This window comes from Ambystoma mexicanum, chromosome 10, assembly GCF_040938575.1.
Source record: "Ambystoma mexicanum isolate Mex_15411 chromosome 10, UKY_AmexF1_1, whole genome shotgun sequence".
NCBI lineage: Eukaryota > Metazoa > Chordata > Amphibia > Caudata > Ambystomatidae > Ambystoma > Ambystoma mexicanum.
The window spans coordinates 1,565,605,782-1,565,629,222 of record NC_090932.1 but is presented as its reverse complement, the minus strand read 5'-3'; the positions used below and the strand labels follow the sequence as shown (position 1 = coordinate 1,565,629,222).

The following is a 23,441-nucleotide window of genomic DNA, read 5'->3' as shown; positions in this document are numbered from 1 at the left end:
ACAATACCACATGTGGTGGACCTGCCCTAAAGCGGAGATATACTGGAAAGAAATACTGGGACACAAGAGAAATCACTGGGAGACAACTCCCTCACGATCCAAAAGTAATACTGTTGGGTACCACAGTGGAAGGCGTCTACGCAGAGACAGGCGCCAACGCAGCCCTAATCACTCAGCTTCTAAACGCGGCGAAAACAACCCTGGCCCAAGGATGGAAAAATTCTGAAAGCCCAGTGGTAGCGGGCTGGTGGGTCAAAATATGGCACATACTGGCAAAGGAAAAGGTAGGGGCCATAAAAGACAACAAATACTTGAAATTCAGAGAAGTGTGGGACCCATTTATAGACTATGTCACAGACAGGGAAGCCTACTTCCACAGACCTAACCTGTTGAGAATGATCCTGAACTAAGGCCTCCTGGTAAGACGGAAACCTGAAAAGGGCCCACAGCAACCACTAACACAGGCAGACAACACCCGAACTACAACTGCATAGGCTAGCGGTGTAAGAAAACGGAACCAGCCCAGTTGGGGGGAGGGAGGGTTGAAAGGGGACATAAGTTATCCGAGTTACTACAAACTGAAAGGGGGGGTTATAAAAGTTAAAACTCATGGACTTCCTACAGACTTGAAAAGAGAACTGGAGGGGGGAAGGACAAGGGGGAAAGTACAATGATACATTTCTGTATATTACCTCCCACTTGTATGCTTGTAACTTGAGTCCATGAGAAGAAAATAAAGTTGGTAAAAAAATAAAATTCTCATTGTTACCGCTTATAGAGTTTTATACACTCAAAGTGGAACCTATTATATTGTATGGGTTGGACATTTGCCTATTAGATGTTGACACTATATTGAACAGGGTGCAAGGAATTATTTGGAAGAAAACCTTAGGCTTGGCCATGTCGCTGCCCAACTCTATAATTTGTCAATAAATTGGCATACCTTCTCTGGCTGCGAGATGGACTTGGCGAAAGCTGACGAGGTATGCTAAGATTATGTCACTGCCACACAACTCACTTTATGCTGATCTGTACTTAATTCTCAGGGAGCGTTCTTTACCTTCCATGGTGACATTTTCTGATCAGATTGATAAAATCCTAAATGATATTAATTCTTCGAATGAAGATATACAGTTGGGCTTACCTAAAGTTAAGCGAAATTTATATGATCTGGACTGGGCTAATACATTGGACAGTAACAAAACCTATAAATGATATGCCAACTATGTTTTGATTATGAGAAAGAGGGAGCAGCGAGCACCTTACAAAATGTTATGTCCTTCCAATAAAATAAGAGCAATTTATTTGAATTTTAAATTAAACCCGTTTAAAACCCTGGAACGCATTTATAGTTGGCAACATGGTTCTGGGCATTCGGGCAGTAGGAACTGTCGTTTTTGTGTAAATATTATGCAACACGAAACATGAAAACACTTATTGCTCTATTGCCCGAGTTTTGAGAACGAAAGATTAAATCTACTTGGAATGTATTATCCACAGGGCATCTGAAATAGCCAGAAGTTGTTTTTGGGAAAGGTGTTTACCTGGGAATACTATATCTTTTATTGTGGCTTTATCTCGCTTTCTATCTTGTATTGAACAAAAATTAACACAAACAAAATGCTAATGAACATCAAAGGATTTAATTATGTGTCAAAAAGATAGAAAACTATAAAATCATCATTATCTGAGGCTCAGAATGAACATAATTCCAACCCGCTACTACTTAGCAAAAACCAGACAAATCGCGCCATCGGACAATTTTTGCCGTTTTTGCTCAGACACCGGAAAACCAGAAACACTTTTTCACCTAGTAATGGAATGTAAGGACCTATCTGAGCAAAGAATAAGATTTGGCAGCTACTACAAGATACACGAACAAATAATGGAGACAGAGGAAAGATGGACGGAGTTACTTAATGGCAGATCCCAAAAACTTATCTTGACAATATGCCATTTTCTTCAAGAAATTCTCAACCTGGCCGAACCTTTTACGAGCTAAAAAAAAAAAAACTCTTATTTTAATTTGGCCGAGTAATGAAAAGTTTAAAAATTAAACTACAACATTTAAACATTTTTTTTTTAAAAGAATCATCATTGGTGATTGTGTATGAAGAATTACGAGATGAAAGACAATTGACGTATGATGAAGCAACATGAAAAAGATAGTGAAGGTGATGAGAACATTGATGCACCTATAAAATTCTTGTTTTTTGTGCTATGTATTATAATTCTTGATAATAGTCAATGAGGATTATTGTATGATATCTTGGTAGCTCATGGGATTTAAAGAATTTATGTTAATTCTGTTAAATTTATGATGGCATTTTTGTAAATATGTCTTTTTCAAACTACGAACAAAACAAAGAGAAAAATGTTATATGTTTGGTCTAAAAAAAACATTCTTGTCTTAAATAGTAAAAATGTGATATGTATGTTGTAAAGGTTTGACAATTTATTTTTTGATACTTTGTACAAACTAAAAACAACTTTTAATTAAAAAAAGAAAATGCTGCACCAATCCAAAAAATGAGCCGGATACACTGATCGGGAAACATTACTATTACCCAAGAAGCAACAACCAAGGAAACCAATGAAAGCCTCACTTGAGTTATCACACATGGAACCCACACCTTTCAGGTTTAGAAAATCATACAGATATATTGGCCACTATCCAGGCTCAATCTACCAGAGGAACCATTACCACGTTTTGCCTTCAAAAGTGCAAAGAATATTCGGTAGCAGTTGGTACGCTCCCTGCACAGACAAGAGACCTGGAATATAGAGCTCTGAACCTGCGCACTACAAAGGGCCATTTCCCATGCGGAATCTGTGTAGCGTGTACATTTACATCCAAGATACAAACGTTCACAGTCGGCACGAAACAATGGGTACTAAAAGATCTAACTAACTGCAAAACCATTCAAGTAGTCTACTGCATACAGTGCCCATGTGGGATAAGATACATAGGACAAACCATGCGAATGTTCAGTACCAGAGTCTCGGAACACAGATCAAAAATGTACTGTAAAAACATCACAGCACCTCTTGGGGACCACTAAATTAAAGCCCACCACACAGAAAATTAAATCTTCTGGTGGATAGTGGAGAAAGTAAAAGCAGGACCCAATGTACAGAGAAGCCTCCAGGAGAAAGAATCAAGTTAGATACACTGCCTGGACACTTACAATCATGGCTTGAATTAACAATTTCAGCCCATCACATACTAAAAAGGGGAACAAGAAGCGACACCCATTCGACAGGAAAGGTCCGCCCACACAAATGGACCCCAGATTGGGATAATAGCCTCCGTTCTTCTAACCTTAAGGTAGTTTTAGGTATGTCCCCCCACACATACATACAAATCTTTTCACAGACTGCCTCACTCGTACCTGCTGTTATATACAGACATATTGGATATCCCTTGTGGACCCCATTAACATTCTCTGCAATATCCAATCTGACACACAGCCACGCCCTGCAATATATAAGTCTGAGGTATACTTGGATCGGATTCTTGCGAGTTCTCCTTCTCTACCATCACCTACGCATGGCCAATCCATCATCCACACATGCTAAATAGAACCAGGGGGATTTCTTTTCTTTTCTTCCCTTTTCCGATCCGTGCAACACTGGTGTGGTTATCAGCATTAACTTAACTGCATATGTGTCCCATCCCCCAGACGCACATTCTTCCCCATTCTCTGGGCTGGTAACACGCATCTGGACACCAAAGCAATGACGCTCGCGACATGCACGGCGGTTTCATGCCGTACAAATAAGAATCACGACTGCACAAACTATGCTGGTTGCATGGCAGAGAAAGCTACCGGTGGAGATTCACTCCCCAGCCCGCCAAAATCGCATCGGATATACTTAAGGTAAACACAACATGGGACCGACAAACTGCTTTCCTGACCCCCCCCCCCCCCATGCCCAGATAGGTAAATTGGCACCACTAATCTAGCTGTCAGCACACCGGTAGTGATGCACATCAACTTTCCACCTGAGCATTACACGTTTATCGCCTCACACCCAAAAGTGACCGAAATTGTGGTCTTTGTTTTTGCAGGAGCACATCCCGCAGGACTGCACAAACACTCCACACTCCTGACCAGAGTAAGAGATGTCAGGAATGGTCCTAATCCCGCTCATAAGGGTGTAGTATCCTACTCAGACACACCTGCTCCAGCAACAAAATGTGCAGTGTCTCTCTCCCTACTGGGGTAAAGATATGGATTTTTAACCAGAGGGTAAGTGATCCACTGAGTTACAGAGTTTCACATACAATGCCTTGTTTAGAAATTCAATTATCACCTGCGCTTATCCATTTAACACACATGTACATGTTTTCAACAGGGTCATCCAACCCAAGCCCTGAAGAAGGCGACACACATTGTACAGCACCGCCGAAACATGACACTAACAGGGATTACATGTTCAGGATTAACTAGTCCTCCCTTAGACAACTGGATGTGTTCCTGTCTTCACATAGGCAGATGACAGACCCTTTCAGTTTACCCCCTACGACAGATTCCCTATGCGATAGGGGGATAACCTTGAGATAAAATAGAATCTTGGGACTCACTTTCTTGATATGGAATTCTATGCCAAATGTAACAAAGGACAACGAAAATAGTTTTCCCTTTCATTCCTTCTGCATTCGTATCCATGGCATCTCATGACCAACGTAAGGAATTCAGTTAGGCAGTCTTGTTTGTTTTTTCCAATGCACTGGACTTGATTCATTGTTTCCGAATTCATCCAGGATCTAAAATTACTTATCACAATGTTTAATATAGGTTTGTACTATTTCTTTTCATGCTTGTTAATTATCTATGCTCCAAATTGATTTATACTATTTTAGTCCATTGCAGACGACACAGGCTAATGTTGGAAACAAAATCATTAAATATTGCCAATCACTACCATTATTCTGTGAGCATTTTTCTTCATCCTTGTTTACAGTTCATCAAATTAGCCTAAATAATTCCCTTTAGAAATTGAAAAATGTAATGCACCCATTTATATTAACTATTTGGATACCTAAAGTGCAGGTGACTGGATCTTACATGATGGGATTATGGAATTCAATAACTTATCTTTAGCTATGACAGATCACACCTAGCATCTGTCTCTCTATTTTTACTTTTCAGTGGTATACTTAATTGTTGGTGTGGCTTTGAGGGTGGCCAAGGTTTCTACCAGGTCTTCTCCCGAGAGTGTCTTGAATGTTGCGCAGTGTATGGAGATTTTGCGAGGACGGACATGAGGTGGGTATGTGGATGTCGAGCTGGTGTCTATGTGCTGGCTAATCTTGCTGATTTTGTCGATGAAGATGTTAATGGCAGTGAATTTTTCGATGGAGTGTGGAATGGCAGGGTCGTGTAGCGTGTTGTCACAGTGCTTGACCGCTTTGAAGAGGGCTCTATTTTTGTTATCAGCTTCTGCTGTTTTGTTCTGATAATAGGAGGCCTAGGCTGTGTTGATTAGTTGTCAGTGGGTTACTCGGAGTTCCTTGAGGAGCGCCAGGTAGGATACGGTCCTGGAGCAGCACCAGGTTTTCTCTTATTTCCTGATGACTATTTTGCTGAGGTTGAGTTCTTGCGTGTACCATGGTGCTGGTGGTTTGCAGGTGTGTTGTTCAGAGCCACGTGTCAGTTGATGGAGGCAGAGAAGGTAGCATATAGTGCTTCCAGTAAAGAGTCGCATTTCAGTTGGGGCTGTTCGGTCCATGTGAGGTAGAGGTTGGCGAGGTCTTCCCTGAGGGCTTCCACCGGGAAGTTCTTGAAGGACCTGAAGGTTTGTCTGATGGGCTTCTGCTGGGAGTGTTTTACTGGGGTGGTGTTCAGGATGTTGAAAAGCCTGGCCAGGTGGTCAGACCAGTCAAGCGGGAGAGGAGAGCTGTAGCAGAGGGAAGGCAGTGCGGTGATGATTAGGTCAAGGATGTTACCTTTCTCATGCATTGGGTCTTTTGTGTGCTGAGTGAGGCTGAGGGTGTCAAGAAGGCCGAGGAGAGCTTCATTCATCAGGTTTGGTGGTTTTGTTGCCTGGGAAGTTGTAGTGGCCTAGGAAGATGTTGGCGTGCATGAGGGATATGGTGGTGACTAGGTCGGTGAAGTCTCAGATGAAGGTGTTGGGTTTCAGTGGTCTGTAGATGAGATGGAAGGCAATTGTGTCTGTAGGGGAGAGCGGGAAGTTGCAGGAGAGGACTTCGAAGGAGCCAATGTTGTCAATGTCATGTCTGGTGCAGGGCCACAAGGATTTGTGGATGGCTGCGAGGCCTACGCCTTTCTTGTTTGGCTGGTCTCTGTATTGGCTGCTGTAGCCGTCAGTGAGAAGAACGTTTACATGTGATTTTACCGAATAAACAAAGAATTAACTTTTAAAGAACCCAAAAAATCAGGGGTAGATGGTGATAAATTATGAATTTAGTTTTTTTCATTATTTTGAGGGTTCTCCACCCTCCCACTTTTAAAAGAAAATACTTTTCCCCCACCTCTTAAACCACTTTTCCCATCCACAACCACATTTAATAACCCTTCTATAATTCGTTATTTTTTTTCCTGTTGTTTTGGGCTAGTCCAAAATTGCATTTGTTGTTATCTATTCGATAACATCACTGCGTACGGACAAGAACATCTAGGATGTGGGTGGAGGTGGGTGTCAGCCAGGTCTCGGTGATGAAGATGGCCATCAAGGCCGTGTGTAGTGATGAGATCGGCGATATCTTCTGCATGGATGATAGTTGAGTGGATGTTGGCGAGCGTCAAACTATGTGTTATGGAAGGTGAGTGGGTGCTGATGGACTTGAGGCAGATGTGGGTGAGGTTTCTGCATTGCTGAGTTCATGCCTTAGAGGAGGGGCGATCTTGTTGACGTTGGTGTTGCCTGGAGATGGTGAGGATGGCCTGTGGAGATGGAGGGAGAAAATGCATGTCAGCGTATGCTTACCTGTTTTCTGAGCAAGGGGTCCTCCCGGTCCGCACAGGTCCAAACAGGAATTGCCTTTTTATTCATCTGCCCTTCACTTCGGACGTCCAGATGAGAGATACCCTTGATCTAAGAGTTAAGAGCAGGAAGGTGGAGGCAGGACTGCTAAGAAGGTGGGTTGGGCTTAAGCCATGCAACCCAGATCCACTTGCACCTGCTCACCAACTCCAGGGAATGGAATTTGTTTGGATCTTCAAGGAATGCAATATGTGCCCCAGTTTTACATCCTTTGTGTTGAAGGTGGTGTGTCCCTACTTCTGTTTGGAGTTGGTCAGACTGCTTTCAACATCAACATGTTCACTCATAAATGGTCAGCTCTCCGCCACTGTTCTAAAATGGTGAACCTGGACACACATTTGAAAATGTCATTCCTATGCGAGTCTCAGGTGAGATTGTACGTCTTCTTGAACGAGTCTAACATTCCAGATCGCAGCAGGGGATATCAGGGGAGGTGTGCGTGTGTGTGGGGGTTGAGGGGGTTCAGGATCGCAGCAGGGGATATCAGGGGAGGTGTGCGTGTGTGTGGGGATTGGGGGGGGGAGGGGTTCAGTATCAGAGCAGAGAGTCGTACAAAAAAAAGATTACTTTAATGTTCATGTTAAAGGTATTTGTACCGCGCACTGTCACAACTCTGTGGGGAACCGTGAAGAGGCGTGAGGCTGCGTAGCGGGTTCAGCAATGGGGAAAAGAGTACCGTTCATCCTGTTATTCGTACAAAACAGACGATTAAAAGCTACAGTAAGATAGCTCAATAGGTAAAGCGACTGCTGCAGAGAAGAGTGTATAAACTGCAGGGCACAGGTTTAAATCTGGATAGAGATGGCCTGTCATTGTAATGGATACAATACGTTCTGTTGAAGTGGCCAATTGTGAGATTTCACGACAGACCGGCATCTCCGTGGGGTTTGAGCCCAGACCATCACACTTCAGGCATGCTTGATCTGATCTTTATTCTTGGAAGGTTGGTAAAATGAGTACCATTTGTGCTGTGTAACATTGGACTAGTGAGCGTTCAGGTCTTGCAGGAACCTCTAAATGCGTGATGCCACCATTAATATTGCTGAGGTTGCTAAATGTGCACCAATGTACTTGGCAACATTACAGCAAGAAGTGTTCTTGACAGGCATGTATCAGAGAAGACCATGCGGGAGAGAGGAGAGCTAGTCCCATGTAATGTGTTTATGATAGAGTCTTTCCTATTTCTAAAGTGGCTTAAAGGACTGGCAGTGTCCCCTTTGAACGGTTGCCTCCCAGCTAGGGTTGTGCGTTATAAATCCCATACATGCCATCTGTGCACTTATAATAATATCTAGTTTTACATAGCGCTACACACTCGCAGGTATCCTATCTCAGAAGGATGAAAGGCTGAGATGGCCCTGCCGGGATCAGTGATCTTATGGCTCGTTGCATTACAGCAGGGAGGAGACTCCAGTGCTTGGGTAGAAACAGTCCCATGCCAAGCACTGCAGCCTTTTAGATTTCTAAAGTCTCTTGAGTGAGTGCCACCTAATTAGCCAATATAACGCATTTACCTGTGAAAGACCAGTACAACACACGACCCTGCAGTGGATGTCTTTAAGAATCTGTACTCGTTCTTTCTGCCAACATTAAGTACGAAGGGCGAGTTTCATTCCTGCGATCAGCTGCGGGCAGGAAAGTTCCTGGCATTTTAAGCCCATTGCCAATGACACCCACAGCAGGCTGTAACCATCACGAGCCCAAGCATTCACCTGTAGCAGGCTGAAACCATCAGGAGCCTAAGCAGACACCTGAAGCAGGCTGTAACCACCAGGAGCCCAGGCAGACACCCATAGCAGGCTGTAACCATCAGGAGCCCAGGCAGACACCCACAGCAGGCTGTAACCATCAGGAGCCCAAGCAGACACCCGCAGCAGGCTGTAACCATCAGGAGCCCAGGCAGACACCTGCAGCAGGCTGAAACCATCAGGAGCCTAAGCAGACACCTGAAGCAGGCTGTAACCACCAGGAGCCCAGGCAGACACCCATAGCAGGCTATAACCATCAGGAGCCCAGGCAGACACCCACAGCAGGCTGTAACCATCAGGAGCCCAAGCATTCACCTGCAGCAGGCAGAAACCATCAGGAGCCTAAGCAGACACCTGAAGCAGGCTGTAACCACCAGGAGCCCAGGCAGACACCCACAGCAGGCTGTAACCATCACGAGCCCAAGCATTCACCTGCAGCAGGCTGAAACCATCAGGAGCCTATGCAGACACCTGAAGCAAGCTGTAACCACCAGGAGCCCAGGCAGACACCCATAGCAGGCTATAACCATTAGGAGCCCAGGCAGACACCCACAGCAGGCTGTAACCATCAGGAGCCCAAGCAGACACCCGCAGCAGGCTGTAACCACCAGGAGCCCAGGCAGACACCCATAGCAGGCTATAACCATCAGGAGCCCAAGCAGACACCTGCAGCAGGCTGAAACCATCAGGAGCCTAAGCAGACACCTGAAGCAGGCTGTAACCACCAGGACCCCAGGCAGACACCGATAGCAGGCTATAACCATCAGGAGCCCAAGCAGACACCCACAGCAGGCTGTAACCATCAGGAGCCCAAGCAGACACCTGCAGCAGGCTGTAACCATCAGGAGCCCAAGCAGACACCCGCAGCAGGCTGTAACCATCAGGAGCCCAAGCATTCACCTGCAGCAGGCTGAAACCATCAGGAGCCCAAGCAGACACCCATAGCAGGCTGTAACCATCAGGAGCCCAGGCAGACACCCACAGCAGGCTGTAACCATCACGAGCCCAAGCATTCACCTGCAGCAGGCTGAAACCATCAGGAGCCTAAGCAGACACCTGAAGCAGGCTGTAACCACCAGGAGCCCAGGCAGACACCCATAGCAGGCTATAACCATCAGGAGCCCAGGCAGACACTCACAGCAGGCTGCAACCATCAGGAGCCCAAGCATTCACCTGCAGCAGGCTGAAACCACCAGGAGCCCAAGCAGACAACCATAGCAGGTTGTAACCATCAGGAGCCCAAGCAGACACCCACAGCAGGCTGTAACCATCAGGAGCCCAAGCAGACACCTGCAGCAGGCTGTAACCACTAGGAGCCCAAGCAGACACTCACAGCAGGCTGTAACCATCAGGAGCCCAGGCAGACACCCACAGCAGGCTGTAACCATCAGGAGCCCAAGCAGACACCCACAGCAGGCTGTAACCATCAGGAGCCCAAGCAGACACCTGCAGCAGGCTGTAACCATCAGGAGCCCAAGCAGACACCTGCAGCAGGCTGCAACCATCAGGAGCCCAAGCAGACACCAAGAGCAGGCTGTAACCATCGCCCAGAGCAGGCTGCAACCATCAGAAGCCCAAGCAGACACCTGCAGCAGGCTGTAACCATCAGGAGCCCAAGCAGACACCTGCAGCAGGCTGTAACCATCAGGAGCCCAAGCAGACACCTGGAGCAGGCTGTAACCATCAGGAGACCAAGCAGACACCCACAGCAGGCTGTAACCATCAGGAGCCCAAGCAGACACCTACAACAGGCTGTGACTATCAGGAGACTAAGCAGACACCCACAGCAGGCTGTAAACATCAGGAGCCCAAGCAGACACCTGCAGCAGGCTGTAAACATCAGGAGACTAAGCAGACACCCGCAGCAGGCTGTAAACATCAGGAGACTAAGCAGACACCCGCAGCAGGCTGTAAACATCAGGAGACCAAGCAGACACCCACAGCCGGCTGTAACCATCAGGAGCACAAGCAGACACCTGCAGCAAGCTGAAACCATCAGGAGACCAAGCAGACACCTGCAGCAGGCTGCAACCATCAGGAGCCCAAGCAGACACCAAGAGCAGGCTGTAACCATCGCCCAGAGCAGGCTGCAACCATCAGAAGCCCAAGCAGACACCTGCAGCAGGCTGTAACCATCAGGAGCCCAAGCAGACACCTGCAGCAGGCTGTAACCATCAGGAGCCCAAGCAGACACCTGGAGCAGGCTGTAACCATCAGGAGACCAAGCAGACACCCACAGCAGGCTGTAACCATCAGGAGCCCAAGCAGACACCTACAAGAGGCTGTGACTATCAGGAGACTAAGCAGACACCCACAGCAGGCTGTAAACATCAGGAGCCCAAGCAGACACCTGCAGCAGGCTGTAAACATCAGGAGACTAAGCAGACACCCGCAGCAGGCTGTAAACATCAGGAGACTAAGCAGACACCCGCAGCAGGCTGTAAACATCAGGAGACCAAGCAGACACCCACAGCCGGCTGTAACCATCAGGAGCACAAGCAGACACCTGCAGCAAGCTGAAACCATCAGGAGACCAAGCAGACACCCACAGCAGGCTGTAACCATCAGGAGCACAAGCAGACACCTGCAGCAAGCTGTAACCATCCGGAGCCCAAGCAGACACCCATAGCAGGCTGTAAACATGAGGAGCCCAAGCAAAACCTCTTAAAAGTGCATGATGTTCATAGCTCGGAATAACCCTGTAAATCGGGCTGTTCGGAATTCAGCCACAGACGTTCACCCACCATTAGCTACGTGTTATGTTATGCTGATTTATACCGTGCACTGCTACCACCCAGGGGCAGTCTCCACATGTTACTGAAACACTTTCTGTTCAGCAATGTAAAATGCAATGCATCGGCGCTGTGTACAGGTCAGACATCTCTTACTCAAAAAGTGACCACCAGCTACTGCTGGATGAGAACTACCAGACGAAGGGACATTTGTCTTCCTGAAAGCCTGCAAATCTAAAACATGTGTGTGGTCCTAGATTGGTATGTTGCTTTCACGATCATCTGCACAACCCCCGGGAACATCTGATTGGTGGATGTCACACAGGAATCGAGGAACAGACCATGGTCGCGCCTCTGCAGATTCTCTACAAGGAACTACTATCACCTGATATTTGCAGAACTTTCCAAGAAATGGCAGGAAAATCTCTCCTAAACATCATGTCCCCCTAAATGTGCAACCATGAAAATAAATATTTAAGCCTTAAAAGTTTGGATATTGGAGTAAAATGTCAAGGCGGCTCCTCATGAAGCTGTGCAAGGCTTGCACTGACCTGCAGAGCGCAGGCTCTTTGCCAAGCGCTCCTGTACCACCAACATATGCACCCCTGTGTTCCTCACCTGTGTTGGCGTTGTAGATGGTGAGGAATAGGCCACCTCCAATGCCCATGCTGTGGGCGTTCATGAGCCCATCGCAGATCAGAGCTGCAATGGCTGCGTCCACCGCCGATCCCTTCTCTTTGAGGATATCCCTGCACAGAAGAGGAGCAAATTTAGCCAAAACATCTTCTCCCACCCTGTGCATAGAGTCTCCAGCCTGCAGCCTTTTTATCTTCAAATGTTTAGGACTACAACTCCCATCAGACCTGAACAGCATAGTCAATGGTGAGGAATCATGGAAGTGGTAGTTGCAGACCCCTGGCACAGAAGGAGGAGAATTGATAGCCAAGGCTTCTGGCCAGAGCTAGCTCGTCCTGCTGCACAGCCGCATCCAGGGGCATTGCTAGGGGGGGCTGAGGGGTCTATAGCCCCGGGTCTTTTGGTTGCAGCCCCGGATAGAAGCTCAGGAGATGCAACCAAAAGACTAGCTAGCCCAGAGTCTCGATAGTCCCGACATTACTGTAGCCCCGGATCTTTTCCAGACCTAGCAACACCCCTGGCCGTATCTATAGGCACATCACGTACAATGTGTTACATTTCTGTAAATCTGGAACAATGTTTAAATATATTCTACAGATTTTAGTAGCGTTTGCAGTTATATTATGTTAATAGGCTTTTATACTGTGCAAAATCTCAAATATGTATCAGTCAAAGTAACATGTTTATGGAATTGAAACTTTACGAAAAGTATTTCATTGTATTGGGAAAGATCTATTTTATTTACATTTTGGTTATTTGTTGAGTGTGACCCTAGCGTTGGGAGGCAACGGCGCACTGCACATCAGTAGAGGTTGGCGGCAGGACATACCTTCCGATCTCGGAGCACGTGCCAGCATCGGTGGCCACGGCGGCCTTCTCGTAGACGTGGGAAGCGGGATCTGAACGGAGTCCAAAAAACAGCCCCAAAAAGATTGCGAGGGCCACAAGGAGCACGGCCAGGATCCCCACATAGACATACCGTTTCTTCATCTTTCTGGTGAGACAAAAAAACGACGGTGAAAAACTGGTGGGCCTTCACTTTTAGTGTGAAAATCAGTGTGATATTGGTGATTGTGACAGAAGATAGGGTAATGGATAGCAGCTCTATGTGCGTCCCAGTGCACATGCACACACAACCGGGGCCCTTGACCCTAGTCAAAAACCACCCTTTCCTCTTGATTGTGATGTAACACAATCCCGATATGGTATTTAACACAAAGTTACCACACCGGGCTCCACGGGTGGCAGGCCTAACACATAAACTGGCTGTATATCCCCTCTTTCAGACCTCTAGCGGCACATGCCTGATATGTTGATGATTGTGCTACCACTGATCACATAAAGGGACTGGCCTGACATACCAAGCTTCAACTGAGCTATACATACAATGACGACACCTAACCAACTGCTCCTGCCCTCTTGAGAGCACACCAACAGGGTGGGCTGTTTTTCGTTTATTTTACCTGCTCTCCAGTTTCAGTGATCCTGCCCCCCATAACACAGTGTACCATTTAGACCTTGAAAGTGGGGAAGGTGAACAGCCAACACATGCCTTTCACAGCAAAACTACAAATCAGGTCATACAGCACAGATAACGGGTTATCTGCAGGAGGGGCAATGTAAGCTGTAATGCTGTGATGTTTTTCAAATGTTTGATGTGATCTCTCGCTGAGGAAGTGGAGACATTACACTAAAGCTTGCAAATATGAAAAATAAATGACTTTGTTAGCCCAATAAAAGTATAGACTCGTCGTTTTCTTATGGATGAACTGTGCCCACGTAGTTATGGTTAACTTGCTCCACCCATCCCATAGGAAGAGTAGTTTTTGTGCAGCTTATAACTTTGGCACCATTAAAGGAATCCTCACCAAACTTAGCAAAAAAGGTATATGGCCACTTCGGAATGATTATGCAAAGTCTGGTGCAGTTACGTCAAGGGTGGCAAAGTTATAAGGGGGGGGTCACAAAACGTTTGAAATCCTCAGACTTAATGGCAAAAAAATATGATCACGCCTTCAGCTCAAACCGGTGGATGAATTTACACCAAACCTACATGAAGAGCGGCAGCTTGGTCCCGAAAGCGTGATTTTGCAAATTTGGTGTAAATCCATCCAGCAGTTTTTTTTAAATGGGCATAACAAATGTGTGATATCTGCATCCAGTCCGCGGTCGCACTTCCTGATTCGGTATCCGTGGACACTTCTGGACCAATCAGAGAGTCGCATGATGTTTGCAGACATTGTACGCGCCCGCTGATTGGTCAATTAAATATGTGAGGTGTGTCCAAACCTTTGAAATGGATGCCATGTTGGATTTGCGAACTGTGCCCGCCGTCCACGAACATCGCCGTAAAAACAAATTAGAAATCACACCATTACACTTGCCAAACTAATTAAACAATGTCTGCGGAGGTAATGGGTGATGAGGATGGGATCGGAGATGGCCATAAAAAGCAAAAAATTGTGTGTCTACATCGCTGATGTCCGCAAACATCTGAGATGTTTGGGGACATTCCTGTGATGTTCGCGAACTTGCCAAAAGTTCAAGGGCATCCATGCATTATAGAGTTGGTGAAAAGCAAATTTTGGATGGCTTACAACTTTGGCACCACTCAACGAAACTTCGTTACATTTAGCAGTATTGTTGTAGACCCATTCCCAAATGGTTCTGCAGAGTTTGGCGTGGTTTCGCCAAGAGGGGCAAAATTAGAGGGGGGTCCCAAAATGTTTGAACGGTTTATACATTTGGTGCCGTTTTGACAGATCTGTGTACAAGTTTGTAAAAAGATTTTAGACCCGACTTTTAATTCGTTTGCAAAGCTTGGTGGGATTTTGTCAAGAGGCGGCAAAATTAGAGGGGGGGTCTCAACTTTTTAGATGGATTATAACTTTGTTGCCGATTTGACAAATCTGCACAAAGGTTGCACAACGGTTTGCAAAATGATTATAGACACACGTTATATGACTATTTTTGGTATGCACTTTTTGACAACATGGATGTATTTGCAGCAAACTGGTGCAAGGAGCATTGGCAAGGACCCAAAAGCATGGGTTCGCAAATATTTTTTGAAAAGTGTCATTATGTAGGTACAAAAATCATGATAAATCTTTGGTGACTGAGGTATAGCCTGTGGTCATTGCCAGAGGCCAGATTGTCTGGGTCATGGCACTGGTGTTAAGGAGGTAAATCTGACTCCTACTGGCCTGGAACTGCCTTCATTACCGGCACGGCCGGTAATAGTGGCAAAATCACCCCCACAGTGTCTTCTGGCACTACATGGGATGGGGATTAACCATCCTTACCGGCACTTGAAATCTGCTGGTTATTCCAATGGACCAAGTGCCACTAACAGCAATTCTGTTTGCCGGAATATCCGACAGATTTACCACCAGAATACTGGCAATCTTAGAATGAGGCCCAAAGTATGGCTATGACTTGTGTGTGAGGGGTTCTGTTCATAGGCAAGGTTTACTTCTGTGGGTAATGCGGATGTTCTTGGGAGGACAGAAAGAACATACAGGGTAGGTGAAGAAACACAACAGATGCACATCACACAATAAATGATGGCCCTTCATCCCCTGCAATGTTATGTGTGAATTGGCAGCATTGGGCCATGCCGCTGAATGGGCAATGCAGAAAACCAGTGGAGACCCGAGCACTGCTGCTGAATGAGCAACGCAGGGTATGGTGAGAGGCCTTTGGTGCCTGCGCTGAATGGGAAATGCAGAAAATTAGGGGAGACCCCAAGCACTGCCGCTATGCAATGCAGGAAATTAGGAGAGGCAATTGGCACTGCTGCTGACTGGGCAATGCATGAAATGAGGGAAGGCCCTTGGCACGGCTGCTGAATGGACAATGAAGAAAATGAGGGGGGGCCTGGGCACAGCTGTGGAATGGCAATGCAGAGAGTGATGGGATACCCTGGGTACTGCTGCTGAATGAGCAATGCAGGAAATGAGGAGAGGCCCTTGGCAATGCTGCTGAATGGCAATGCAGAAAACAAGGGGAGACCATGGGCACTGCTGCTGAATGGGCAATGAAGAAAATGAGAGGGACCCTGGGCACTGCTGCTGGGCAATGCAGGAAATGGAACAAGTTATTTACTTGTAACTGTTGTTCTCCAGCATGGGTCTGGCATGGATTCACATGCTCGTGAATATTCCCCGTCGTCAGGCTGGGAATCCTCAGTAAATAAAAAATCTGTTTCTGAACTGTCTTTCTCCTAACAACCAATCACTGGTCTCTGGGTCATACTGCCCCCAGCCAATGACTGCCCTCTACCTAAGCCCCTCCTCTGGTAGCCATCTTCAGATTTAGTAGCACGTAAAGTGGCAGTAGGACCAAGAGAAAAGCCGCAGAGGGGTAGGCGGGAGGGTTCGCATGTGAATCCATTCCAGACCCATGCTGGAGAACAACAGTTACAGGTAAGAAACGTGTTTCTACTCCAGCATGGGGTCTGGCATGGATTCACATGCTCATGAATAAAGAATACATAGCAGTACACACATGCACAACCACAGGAGGTGGCAAGGCTCAACATTAAGCATTTCAACATCTCAACATTAAGCATCTCTTACCTCCTCACCAGGCTTACCTTCAAGCGAACAGGTTGCGCAGCACTGCTTGGCCGACTCTGGACTCCTCCCTGGAATCCCGGACGACGCAGTAGAATTTCGTGAAGGTGTGCATTGACCTCAATGAAGCAGCCCTGCAGATGTCCAGCAGGGGCACACCAGACAGGAACACTGTAGTCGCATCGATCGCTCTGGTCGAATGGGCTCTCGGATGGCCAGACAACAGTCGGTTTGCCAACCGGTGACAATGGGTGATGCAGCCGGAGAGCCACCTGGAAATGGAAGCCTTGGAGAGGGCCTTCCCTTGGTTCACAGGGCCAAAGTTCACAAACAGCTGTGATGTCTTCCGAAAACACTTTGTGTGGTCCACGTAGAACTTCATCGCTCTAGCCACATCCAGCGAGTGCAAAGTCCTCTCAGCCGGCGATGAAGGCGACGGGAAGAAAACAGGTAACACCAAGGGCTCGTTGAGATGGAAATCCGCCGGCAACTTGGGCATGAAGGAGGGGTGCGTCCTTAGCACCACCCTTGTCTCGTGGAATGTCAAGTAAGGTGGTTTACAAGAAAGAGCCTGAATCTCTCCCACTCGTCATGCGGAGGTGATGGCCACAAGAAACGCTGTCTTCCACGATACAAACTTCAGTGGCGCCAAATGCATAGGCTCAAACGGGGGACCCATGAGCCTAGTCAGCACCACATTGAGCTCCAACGCCGGGGCCGCAGCCTTCACCGGCGGGAAAGGAAACAGAAAAGTCATTTAATGAATTCCTTAACCAGGAGGTGTGACCACAACGATGACCACCCTGGAGTTCTGGTGTAGTGGGAAATAGCTGCCAGATGAACCTTGATGGAAGTATGGGCCAACCCTGCCTTGGCCAGCGACAGCAAATACGGCAGCACCTGCAAGCCGTAATCCGTAGAGGGTCGAGCTTCTGTGCACGACACCAGACGGCAAACCTCTTCCACTTATGGCTGTAGCATTTCAGTGTCGACGAAGCCCTGGCCTTGCAAGCACCTCCTGCAGTCCACCGGGAGATCGTATCCACCAAACTCTAGCCCTGCAGGAGCCAGGCCTGCAAGTTCAGAGAACCTGGGTCGTGGTGCAGAATCGCGCCGCTTTCCCTGGCGGGAAGATCTGCGTTCGCTGGAAGCTTGACTGGAGGGGACGCTGACATGTCCAGAAGGTCCAGGTACCATATCTGTCTTGGCCACGCCGGTGCGACGAGGATTATCCTGCACCGGGACCATCTGAGTTGACTGATGAGTCGCAGAAGCAACGGCAACGGGGGAAACGCATAGAGGAACAGGCCGTCACAGGGGAAGTAAAATGCATCCCCCATGCTCCCAGGCTGGGGAAACCTGCTGGCGAACCCCCGGCACTTGGTGTTCATCGCAGTCACAAACAGATCGATCTGGGGATTGCCCTATCATTGAAACAGTAGGTCCACCTGGTCCTGCCGAAGCATGCACTCGTGGCAAGAGCGCAGCTCCCTGCTGAGTGAGTCGGCTACAGTGTACTTCACCTCTTTCAGATGAAAAGGTACCAGGAACATCCTCTGGGTGACGGCCCAGTGCCATAGATCCTGCGCCTCCTTGGAGAGAGCCGGGGATCTGGTGCCCCTCTGCTTCCGAATGTAGAACATCGTGGTGGTGTTGTTGGTGAAGACCCGCACCACCTTGCCCTTGAGGGACGGAAGAATGACTTGAGGGCCCAAAACACGGCCTGGAGCTCCAGGACGTTGATGTGCAATGCCTTCTCCTCCGGTAGCCAACGGCCTCTTGCGTGGAGATTTCCGGTGTGCACGCCCTATCCCTCCAGGGAGGCGTCAGTCGTCACCGTCTCCTGATGTGGTAGGGCCTGGAAGTCTGTGCCCACCGCTAGATGCACACGGACGCCCCACCATCGAATCGCTCGACGCAATGTCTTGTTGAGGGCGATCTTGTCCTTGAAGCTTCCTGATACTTGGATCCGACAGGCATCGAGGAACTTCTTCAGCGGCCGCATCCGCAGCCTGCACAGCCGAACGAGGTAGATGCATGATGACATCATGCCGAGGAGGGACTTAATGGACCTCACCCTGGCAACTTCCATGGTCAACATCCATTGTACCTTGACCAGGATGGCCTTTATCCTGTCCTCCGATGGCGAAGCCAGACGCAACACTGTGTCGAGCCTGGACCTCAGAAACAGAGCGTCCTGCGATGGCACCAAGCAGGACTTTGCAGAGTTTATTGAGAACCCCAGTTCTGTGAGCAGGCGGACGGTCCTCGATGTGTGCTCGATGGTGAGTTCCCTTGACTTCGCTCAGATGAGCCAATCGTCCAGGTAGGGGTAGACGTGGACCCCCTGCAAGTGCAGCTGCACCACCACCGGGGCCAGGCGCTTGGTGAAGACCCTTGGCGCCGACTTGAGGCTGAAGGGAAAGGCCTTGAATTGATAGTGCTGCCACTAGACAACAAAGCGTAGAAACTTTCGATGTCCCTTGTGGATGGGGATGTGGAAATAAGCATCCTCAAGGTTCAGCGGTGATAGGAAATCCTCTTCCTTCAGTTGCCCCAGCACGTGCTGAGGGTGACCATCCGAATCTTCTGGGACTTGATGTATTTGTTGAGGCGGCTGAGATCTAAGATGGGCCGCCAATTGCCGGTCTTCTTCCTGACGAGGAAGTACTGCGAGTGCACTCCGGAGTCCCGGAGCCTCTTCGGGACGAGCTCTATGGCACCCTTTTTTAGCATTGCCTGTACTTCTAGAAGCAGTTGAGGGACGTGATTTTCTTGCCTGGCCACTGGTGTAAAGCAGGGACACTTCCTTTGGAACTCCAGGGTGTGTTCGTGGGCCAAGGCGTCCAGCACCCAACGGTCGGTGGAGATGGACTTCCACACGCTGACGAAGTTCGCCAGCCGGCATCCCACTGGGGTGCTCACGTGGGGGCCTGATGTCACTGCTGGTTCAGTCCTGCTTCGTCGCGGCGAACCCACTTCGGGAGCCATGGTGATGGCGATGATTTCCTCCGGCTTTGCTGCAGCCCTTGTAGGCTTCGTGGGCCGAGGAATGGGATGGTTGATGGTACGATGAGAAGTTGCCCCCAAATCCTTTGGAGGCACCATGGGACTTGCCTCCGGAGGTCCAAAAGGACGGCCGTCGCTGTTGGAGAGGGCCCAAAGCACGAGCCATCTCGGTATCTGCCTTGATGGCTTGCAGAGATTCGTCCACCATCTTGCCAAACAGGTTGTCCCCGTCGAAGGGCATGTCCAATACCCTTGTCTGGACATCCTGACGGAAATTGGTGGCCTTCAGCCAACTGCACCGGCGAAGGCAAACGCTGTTGCCCATCTGGCGGAAGCCGGTGTCGGCAATGTCCGTGGCCACCGTTATGCTATGGTCCGATGACACCTCGCCTTCATGTAGGATGTCAAGGGCATCCGCCCTCTTGTCGTCTGGAAGGCAGTCCTGGAGATGGGCGATTTTAAACCAAAGCTCCCTGTAGTAGTGAGCCACAATGGCGAGAGCGTTGGCCGCCTTAATGGTTGTTGCCGCCGATGAGATGACACGTCATCCCATGGCGTCTAGCTTCTTTCCCTCGCCGTCCGGTGGGGAAGTGGACATCGATGCCGCTGACCCTGCAGATTTCTTCCTGGCCACCACCGAGTCCGGGGATGGCTGAGATCTAAGACACTTCTGTGCAGAGTCCCTGTATTTCTTCTCGTACCGGTCTCCCTCTGCCTGAGCCGAGGACGGGTTCTTCAGGAGGGACAGTCCTTCGTCCCAGATGTCGTCCAACAGCGGGATCGAGAGCACGGTCTTCCTCTTGGCCTCTCGGTGCTGATAAAGGAATCCCTCCTTCTGTTACTCAGGGTTCAGTTGAAATAGCTCTGAGGCCCTTGAGATCATGGCATGGAAGGAGCCAATCTCGTCGGGTGGAGAAGCTCTGGGCACCGCCGACTGGAGGTCCGCTCTGTCATAGCTGCCGTCGTCCGTACCTGTCATCGCCGTCTCTGACTGCGTCTCGTCCATCGGTGGAGGGGATGGAGGTGAAGGATGGCAGGTCGGGGCGGATGGACTCGTCTCCTCTTAGGAGGAGGATCCCCTGATGGTCCAGGAGCCACTGGATTGCCCGTCGGAGGCATGGGCATCCTTGTTCTGATCTCCTAGCACAGGGTGTGCAGAGCTTGTAGGATGTCCGCCGACCTGTCCGTCAGTGGTGGCAGTGGTTACGACGGGAGCCCCGGCAGTGGCGTAGTGTCCTCCGGTTCCTCAACGCCCTGCCGCTCCTCATCAGTTCCTTCATCGCTTTCCACGTCCGCCTCATCTGGGTCCTTCCCGTAGGACCTGACCTCAACTAATTTCTTGTCCAGCACTGTCTTCAGGCCAGAGAGCTCCTCGGAGGAGGAGATATCCGAGTCTGGCAGGTCTACCATGCCCTCCCCCTTCTTCTCAGCCAGGGACGACAGCCTCGGGGAGATGATTGGCATCGCCTTCACGGGAGTCTTCTCAATTGGCAGGAAAGATGATTCCCTCTGTCATGCGATGAAGTATCGGTTGCTTGACAAATACCCTCCTTGGTTCCCTCCTCCTCCTCCTCACCTGTACTGGGTTCTTCTGAGGAACCGTCTGTGTCTATGGCTCACCTTTCTCTCCAGAGGTCCAGTCCTTTCCTGTTGAGTTTGGGACGAGCTCCACTGGAAGCCACCCTGCCTGCTGGCAGACAGCAAGGCAGAGGGGGCCCTCAGGGAGTCCGACCCCAATTCCAGGGAAAAGCGTGGCTGAAAAACCCTGGTGTGCTTGGATGTAGTTAGCACTACGGATGTCAAGGCTGAAGGCTTCCGTTGAAGTAGATGAGAGGACTTCAATTCCCAGAAGACACTGCTGGAGACGGGCTGGCGTGCGTATCCTGAGCGCTGTTTGGATGGATACCGTAGCCGAGGAATGAGGAAGAGGCCTGCAGAGGGCTGCGGTGGGAAGGAGCATACAATTGTAGAGGTATGCACAAAAAGGGAGAGAAAAGCACTAGAGCAGGAGAAGGAACAAGGGCTACCAAGCGGGAGGAACAGAGGAGAGGAGGAATCACCATGAGAGATCAAGGGCTAGGAGCTGAGCGGGCAATCACTGCGGACTGACAAGAGGAATCAAGTGGGAATTCACAAGCATAGCAAGAGAGGAGCACTAGCGTATGAACCTGGCGAGGAAAGCAAGGTTGCAACGCATCGACTACCGCGTGTGACGCCTATTTATATGCGTCATGACGGTAACGTGCAGTGCGTGGGAGACTAGACCGCTGGTGGAGGAAAGGGATCAGCCCTTCCATTGGCTCCATAGCTTCCATGGCGCGCGCGTCATGACACCCTTTGAGTGAGCAGGGACACTCATCTTGGGGGTAATCTCCACTAGGCCCACATCTCCGGCCTTCTCCAGGGACGCCACTACTCCCTCAATAGATGCCTAAGCCTGGTAAACCTGGACCTTCATGACCTTGGGCGCGTCTGCGGCCTTCATCATGGGGGGGGTCAGTGCCTTGCTCCCCTTGGCTTTCTCCGTTGGAGCCGACCGGGACTTCTCCAGAAGCTTATCCGGATGGTCTGACTTCCTTTTCTTCGCCAAGCCAGAGAGTTGGCTCGTGGTTGACGGCTTTGGCAATGCTGTGCACGGCCTGGATGCTGCGGAACCCGTACCAACGGCACTCCCGGTGCCCGCGGACTCGCAGTGCTTAGCCTTCTGTTGGGCCCCCATTGCCGGAGCGCCCTCAAAGGTCTTAGAAGAACGCTCAGATTTTCTCTTGGGAGAAGCATGCTGCCGGGGTTCACCCGCCACCGGGGTCTTCTTCTGCAGCCACTCGCCGAGCCGCTTGTGACAGTCCTTCATGGTGCTTGGTACCATTTCCTTGCAGTACGCACAGGCCTCCTCCACATGCGTGCGGTCCGAATGAAGGCAATAAAGGTACAGGGAGTGCCCATCGTCCAGGAAGATGTTCTGCAGCCCAACTCCCGGGCTGATCCTGAACAGAGGTGTCGAGTCTCCTTTATCCTCGGCCATGTCCACGCGGTGTGTAGGCCTCCAAGAATCTTCTGGAATCCCCCAAGAAGTGAACCCGACAAAAAATAAATAAATAAATAAATATCGCCCTTGAGGTGCGTAGAAAACTCAGAAAAACGGGTCCCTGTCAGTCGGAAGATGGATCGATGGAGCTTGAGGCTCGATTGACCGAAAAATAGAGCAAAACTCTTAGAAAAATCATAAAACGCAGTAAAAGATTCAGAGCTATAGCACAAGGACTCCCAACACTTGAACATGCGGTAAAAAATCTGAAGATGGCTGCCAGAGGAGAGTCTTAGGTAGAGGGCAGTCATTGGCTGGGGGCAGTATGACCCAGAGACCAGTGATTGGTTGTTAGGAGAAAGACAGTTCAGAAACAAGACTGAAACTGATTTTTTCTTTACCGAGGATTCCCAGCCTGACGACGGGGAATATTCATGAGCACGTGAATCCATGCCAGACCCCAAGCTGGAGAAGAGGAGAGGCCCTTGGACGGCTGCTGAATGGACAATGAAGACAATGAGGGGGACCCTGGGCACTGCTGCTGAATGGCAATGCAGAAAGCAAGGGGATACCCTGGGTACTGGTGCTGAATGGCCAATGCAGGAAATGAGGAGAGCCCCTGGACGGCTGCTGAATAGACAATGAAGACAATGAGGGGAGACCCTGGGCACTGCTGCTGAATGGCAATGCAGAAAACGAAGGGGAG

The 23,441-nt window shown here is 49.2% G+C and overlaps 1 protein-coding gene across 4 annotated transcripts in view; it reads right to left on the bottom strand.

Annotated features, from left to right (window-relative positions):
* Window positions 1-23,441, bottom strand: part of GGT1 (gamma-glutamyltransferase 1) — a 417,662-nt gene that overhangs the window by 194,694 nt on the left and 199,527 nt on the right. For 2 of the 4 annotated variants that reach the window (XM_069619870.1, XM_069619871.1), the window contains exons 2-3: window positions 12,957-13,121; window positions 12,110-12,240 (exon numbers count right to left, since the gene is read on the bottom strand). The exons of 1 other annotated variant lie outside the window; for it this stretch is intronic. In XM_069619870.1, the coding sequence (XP_069475971.1) occupies window positions 12,110-12,240; window positions 12,957-13,121 (296 nt within the window). The remainder of the gene's footprint in view (window positions 1-12,109; window positions 12,241-12,956; window positions 13,122-23,441) is intronic. One more of the 4 variants, XM_069619872.1, reaches the window with a different exon arrangement.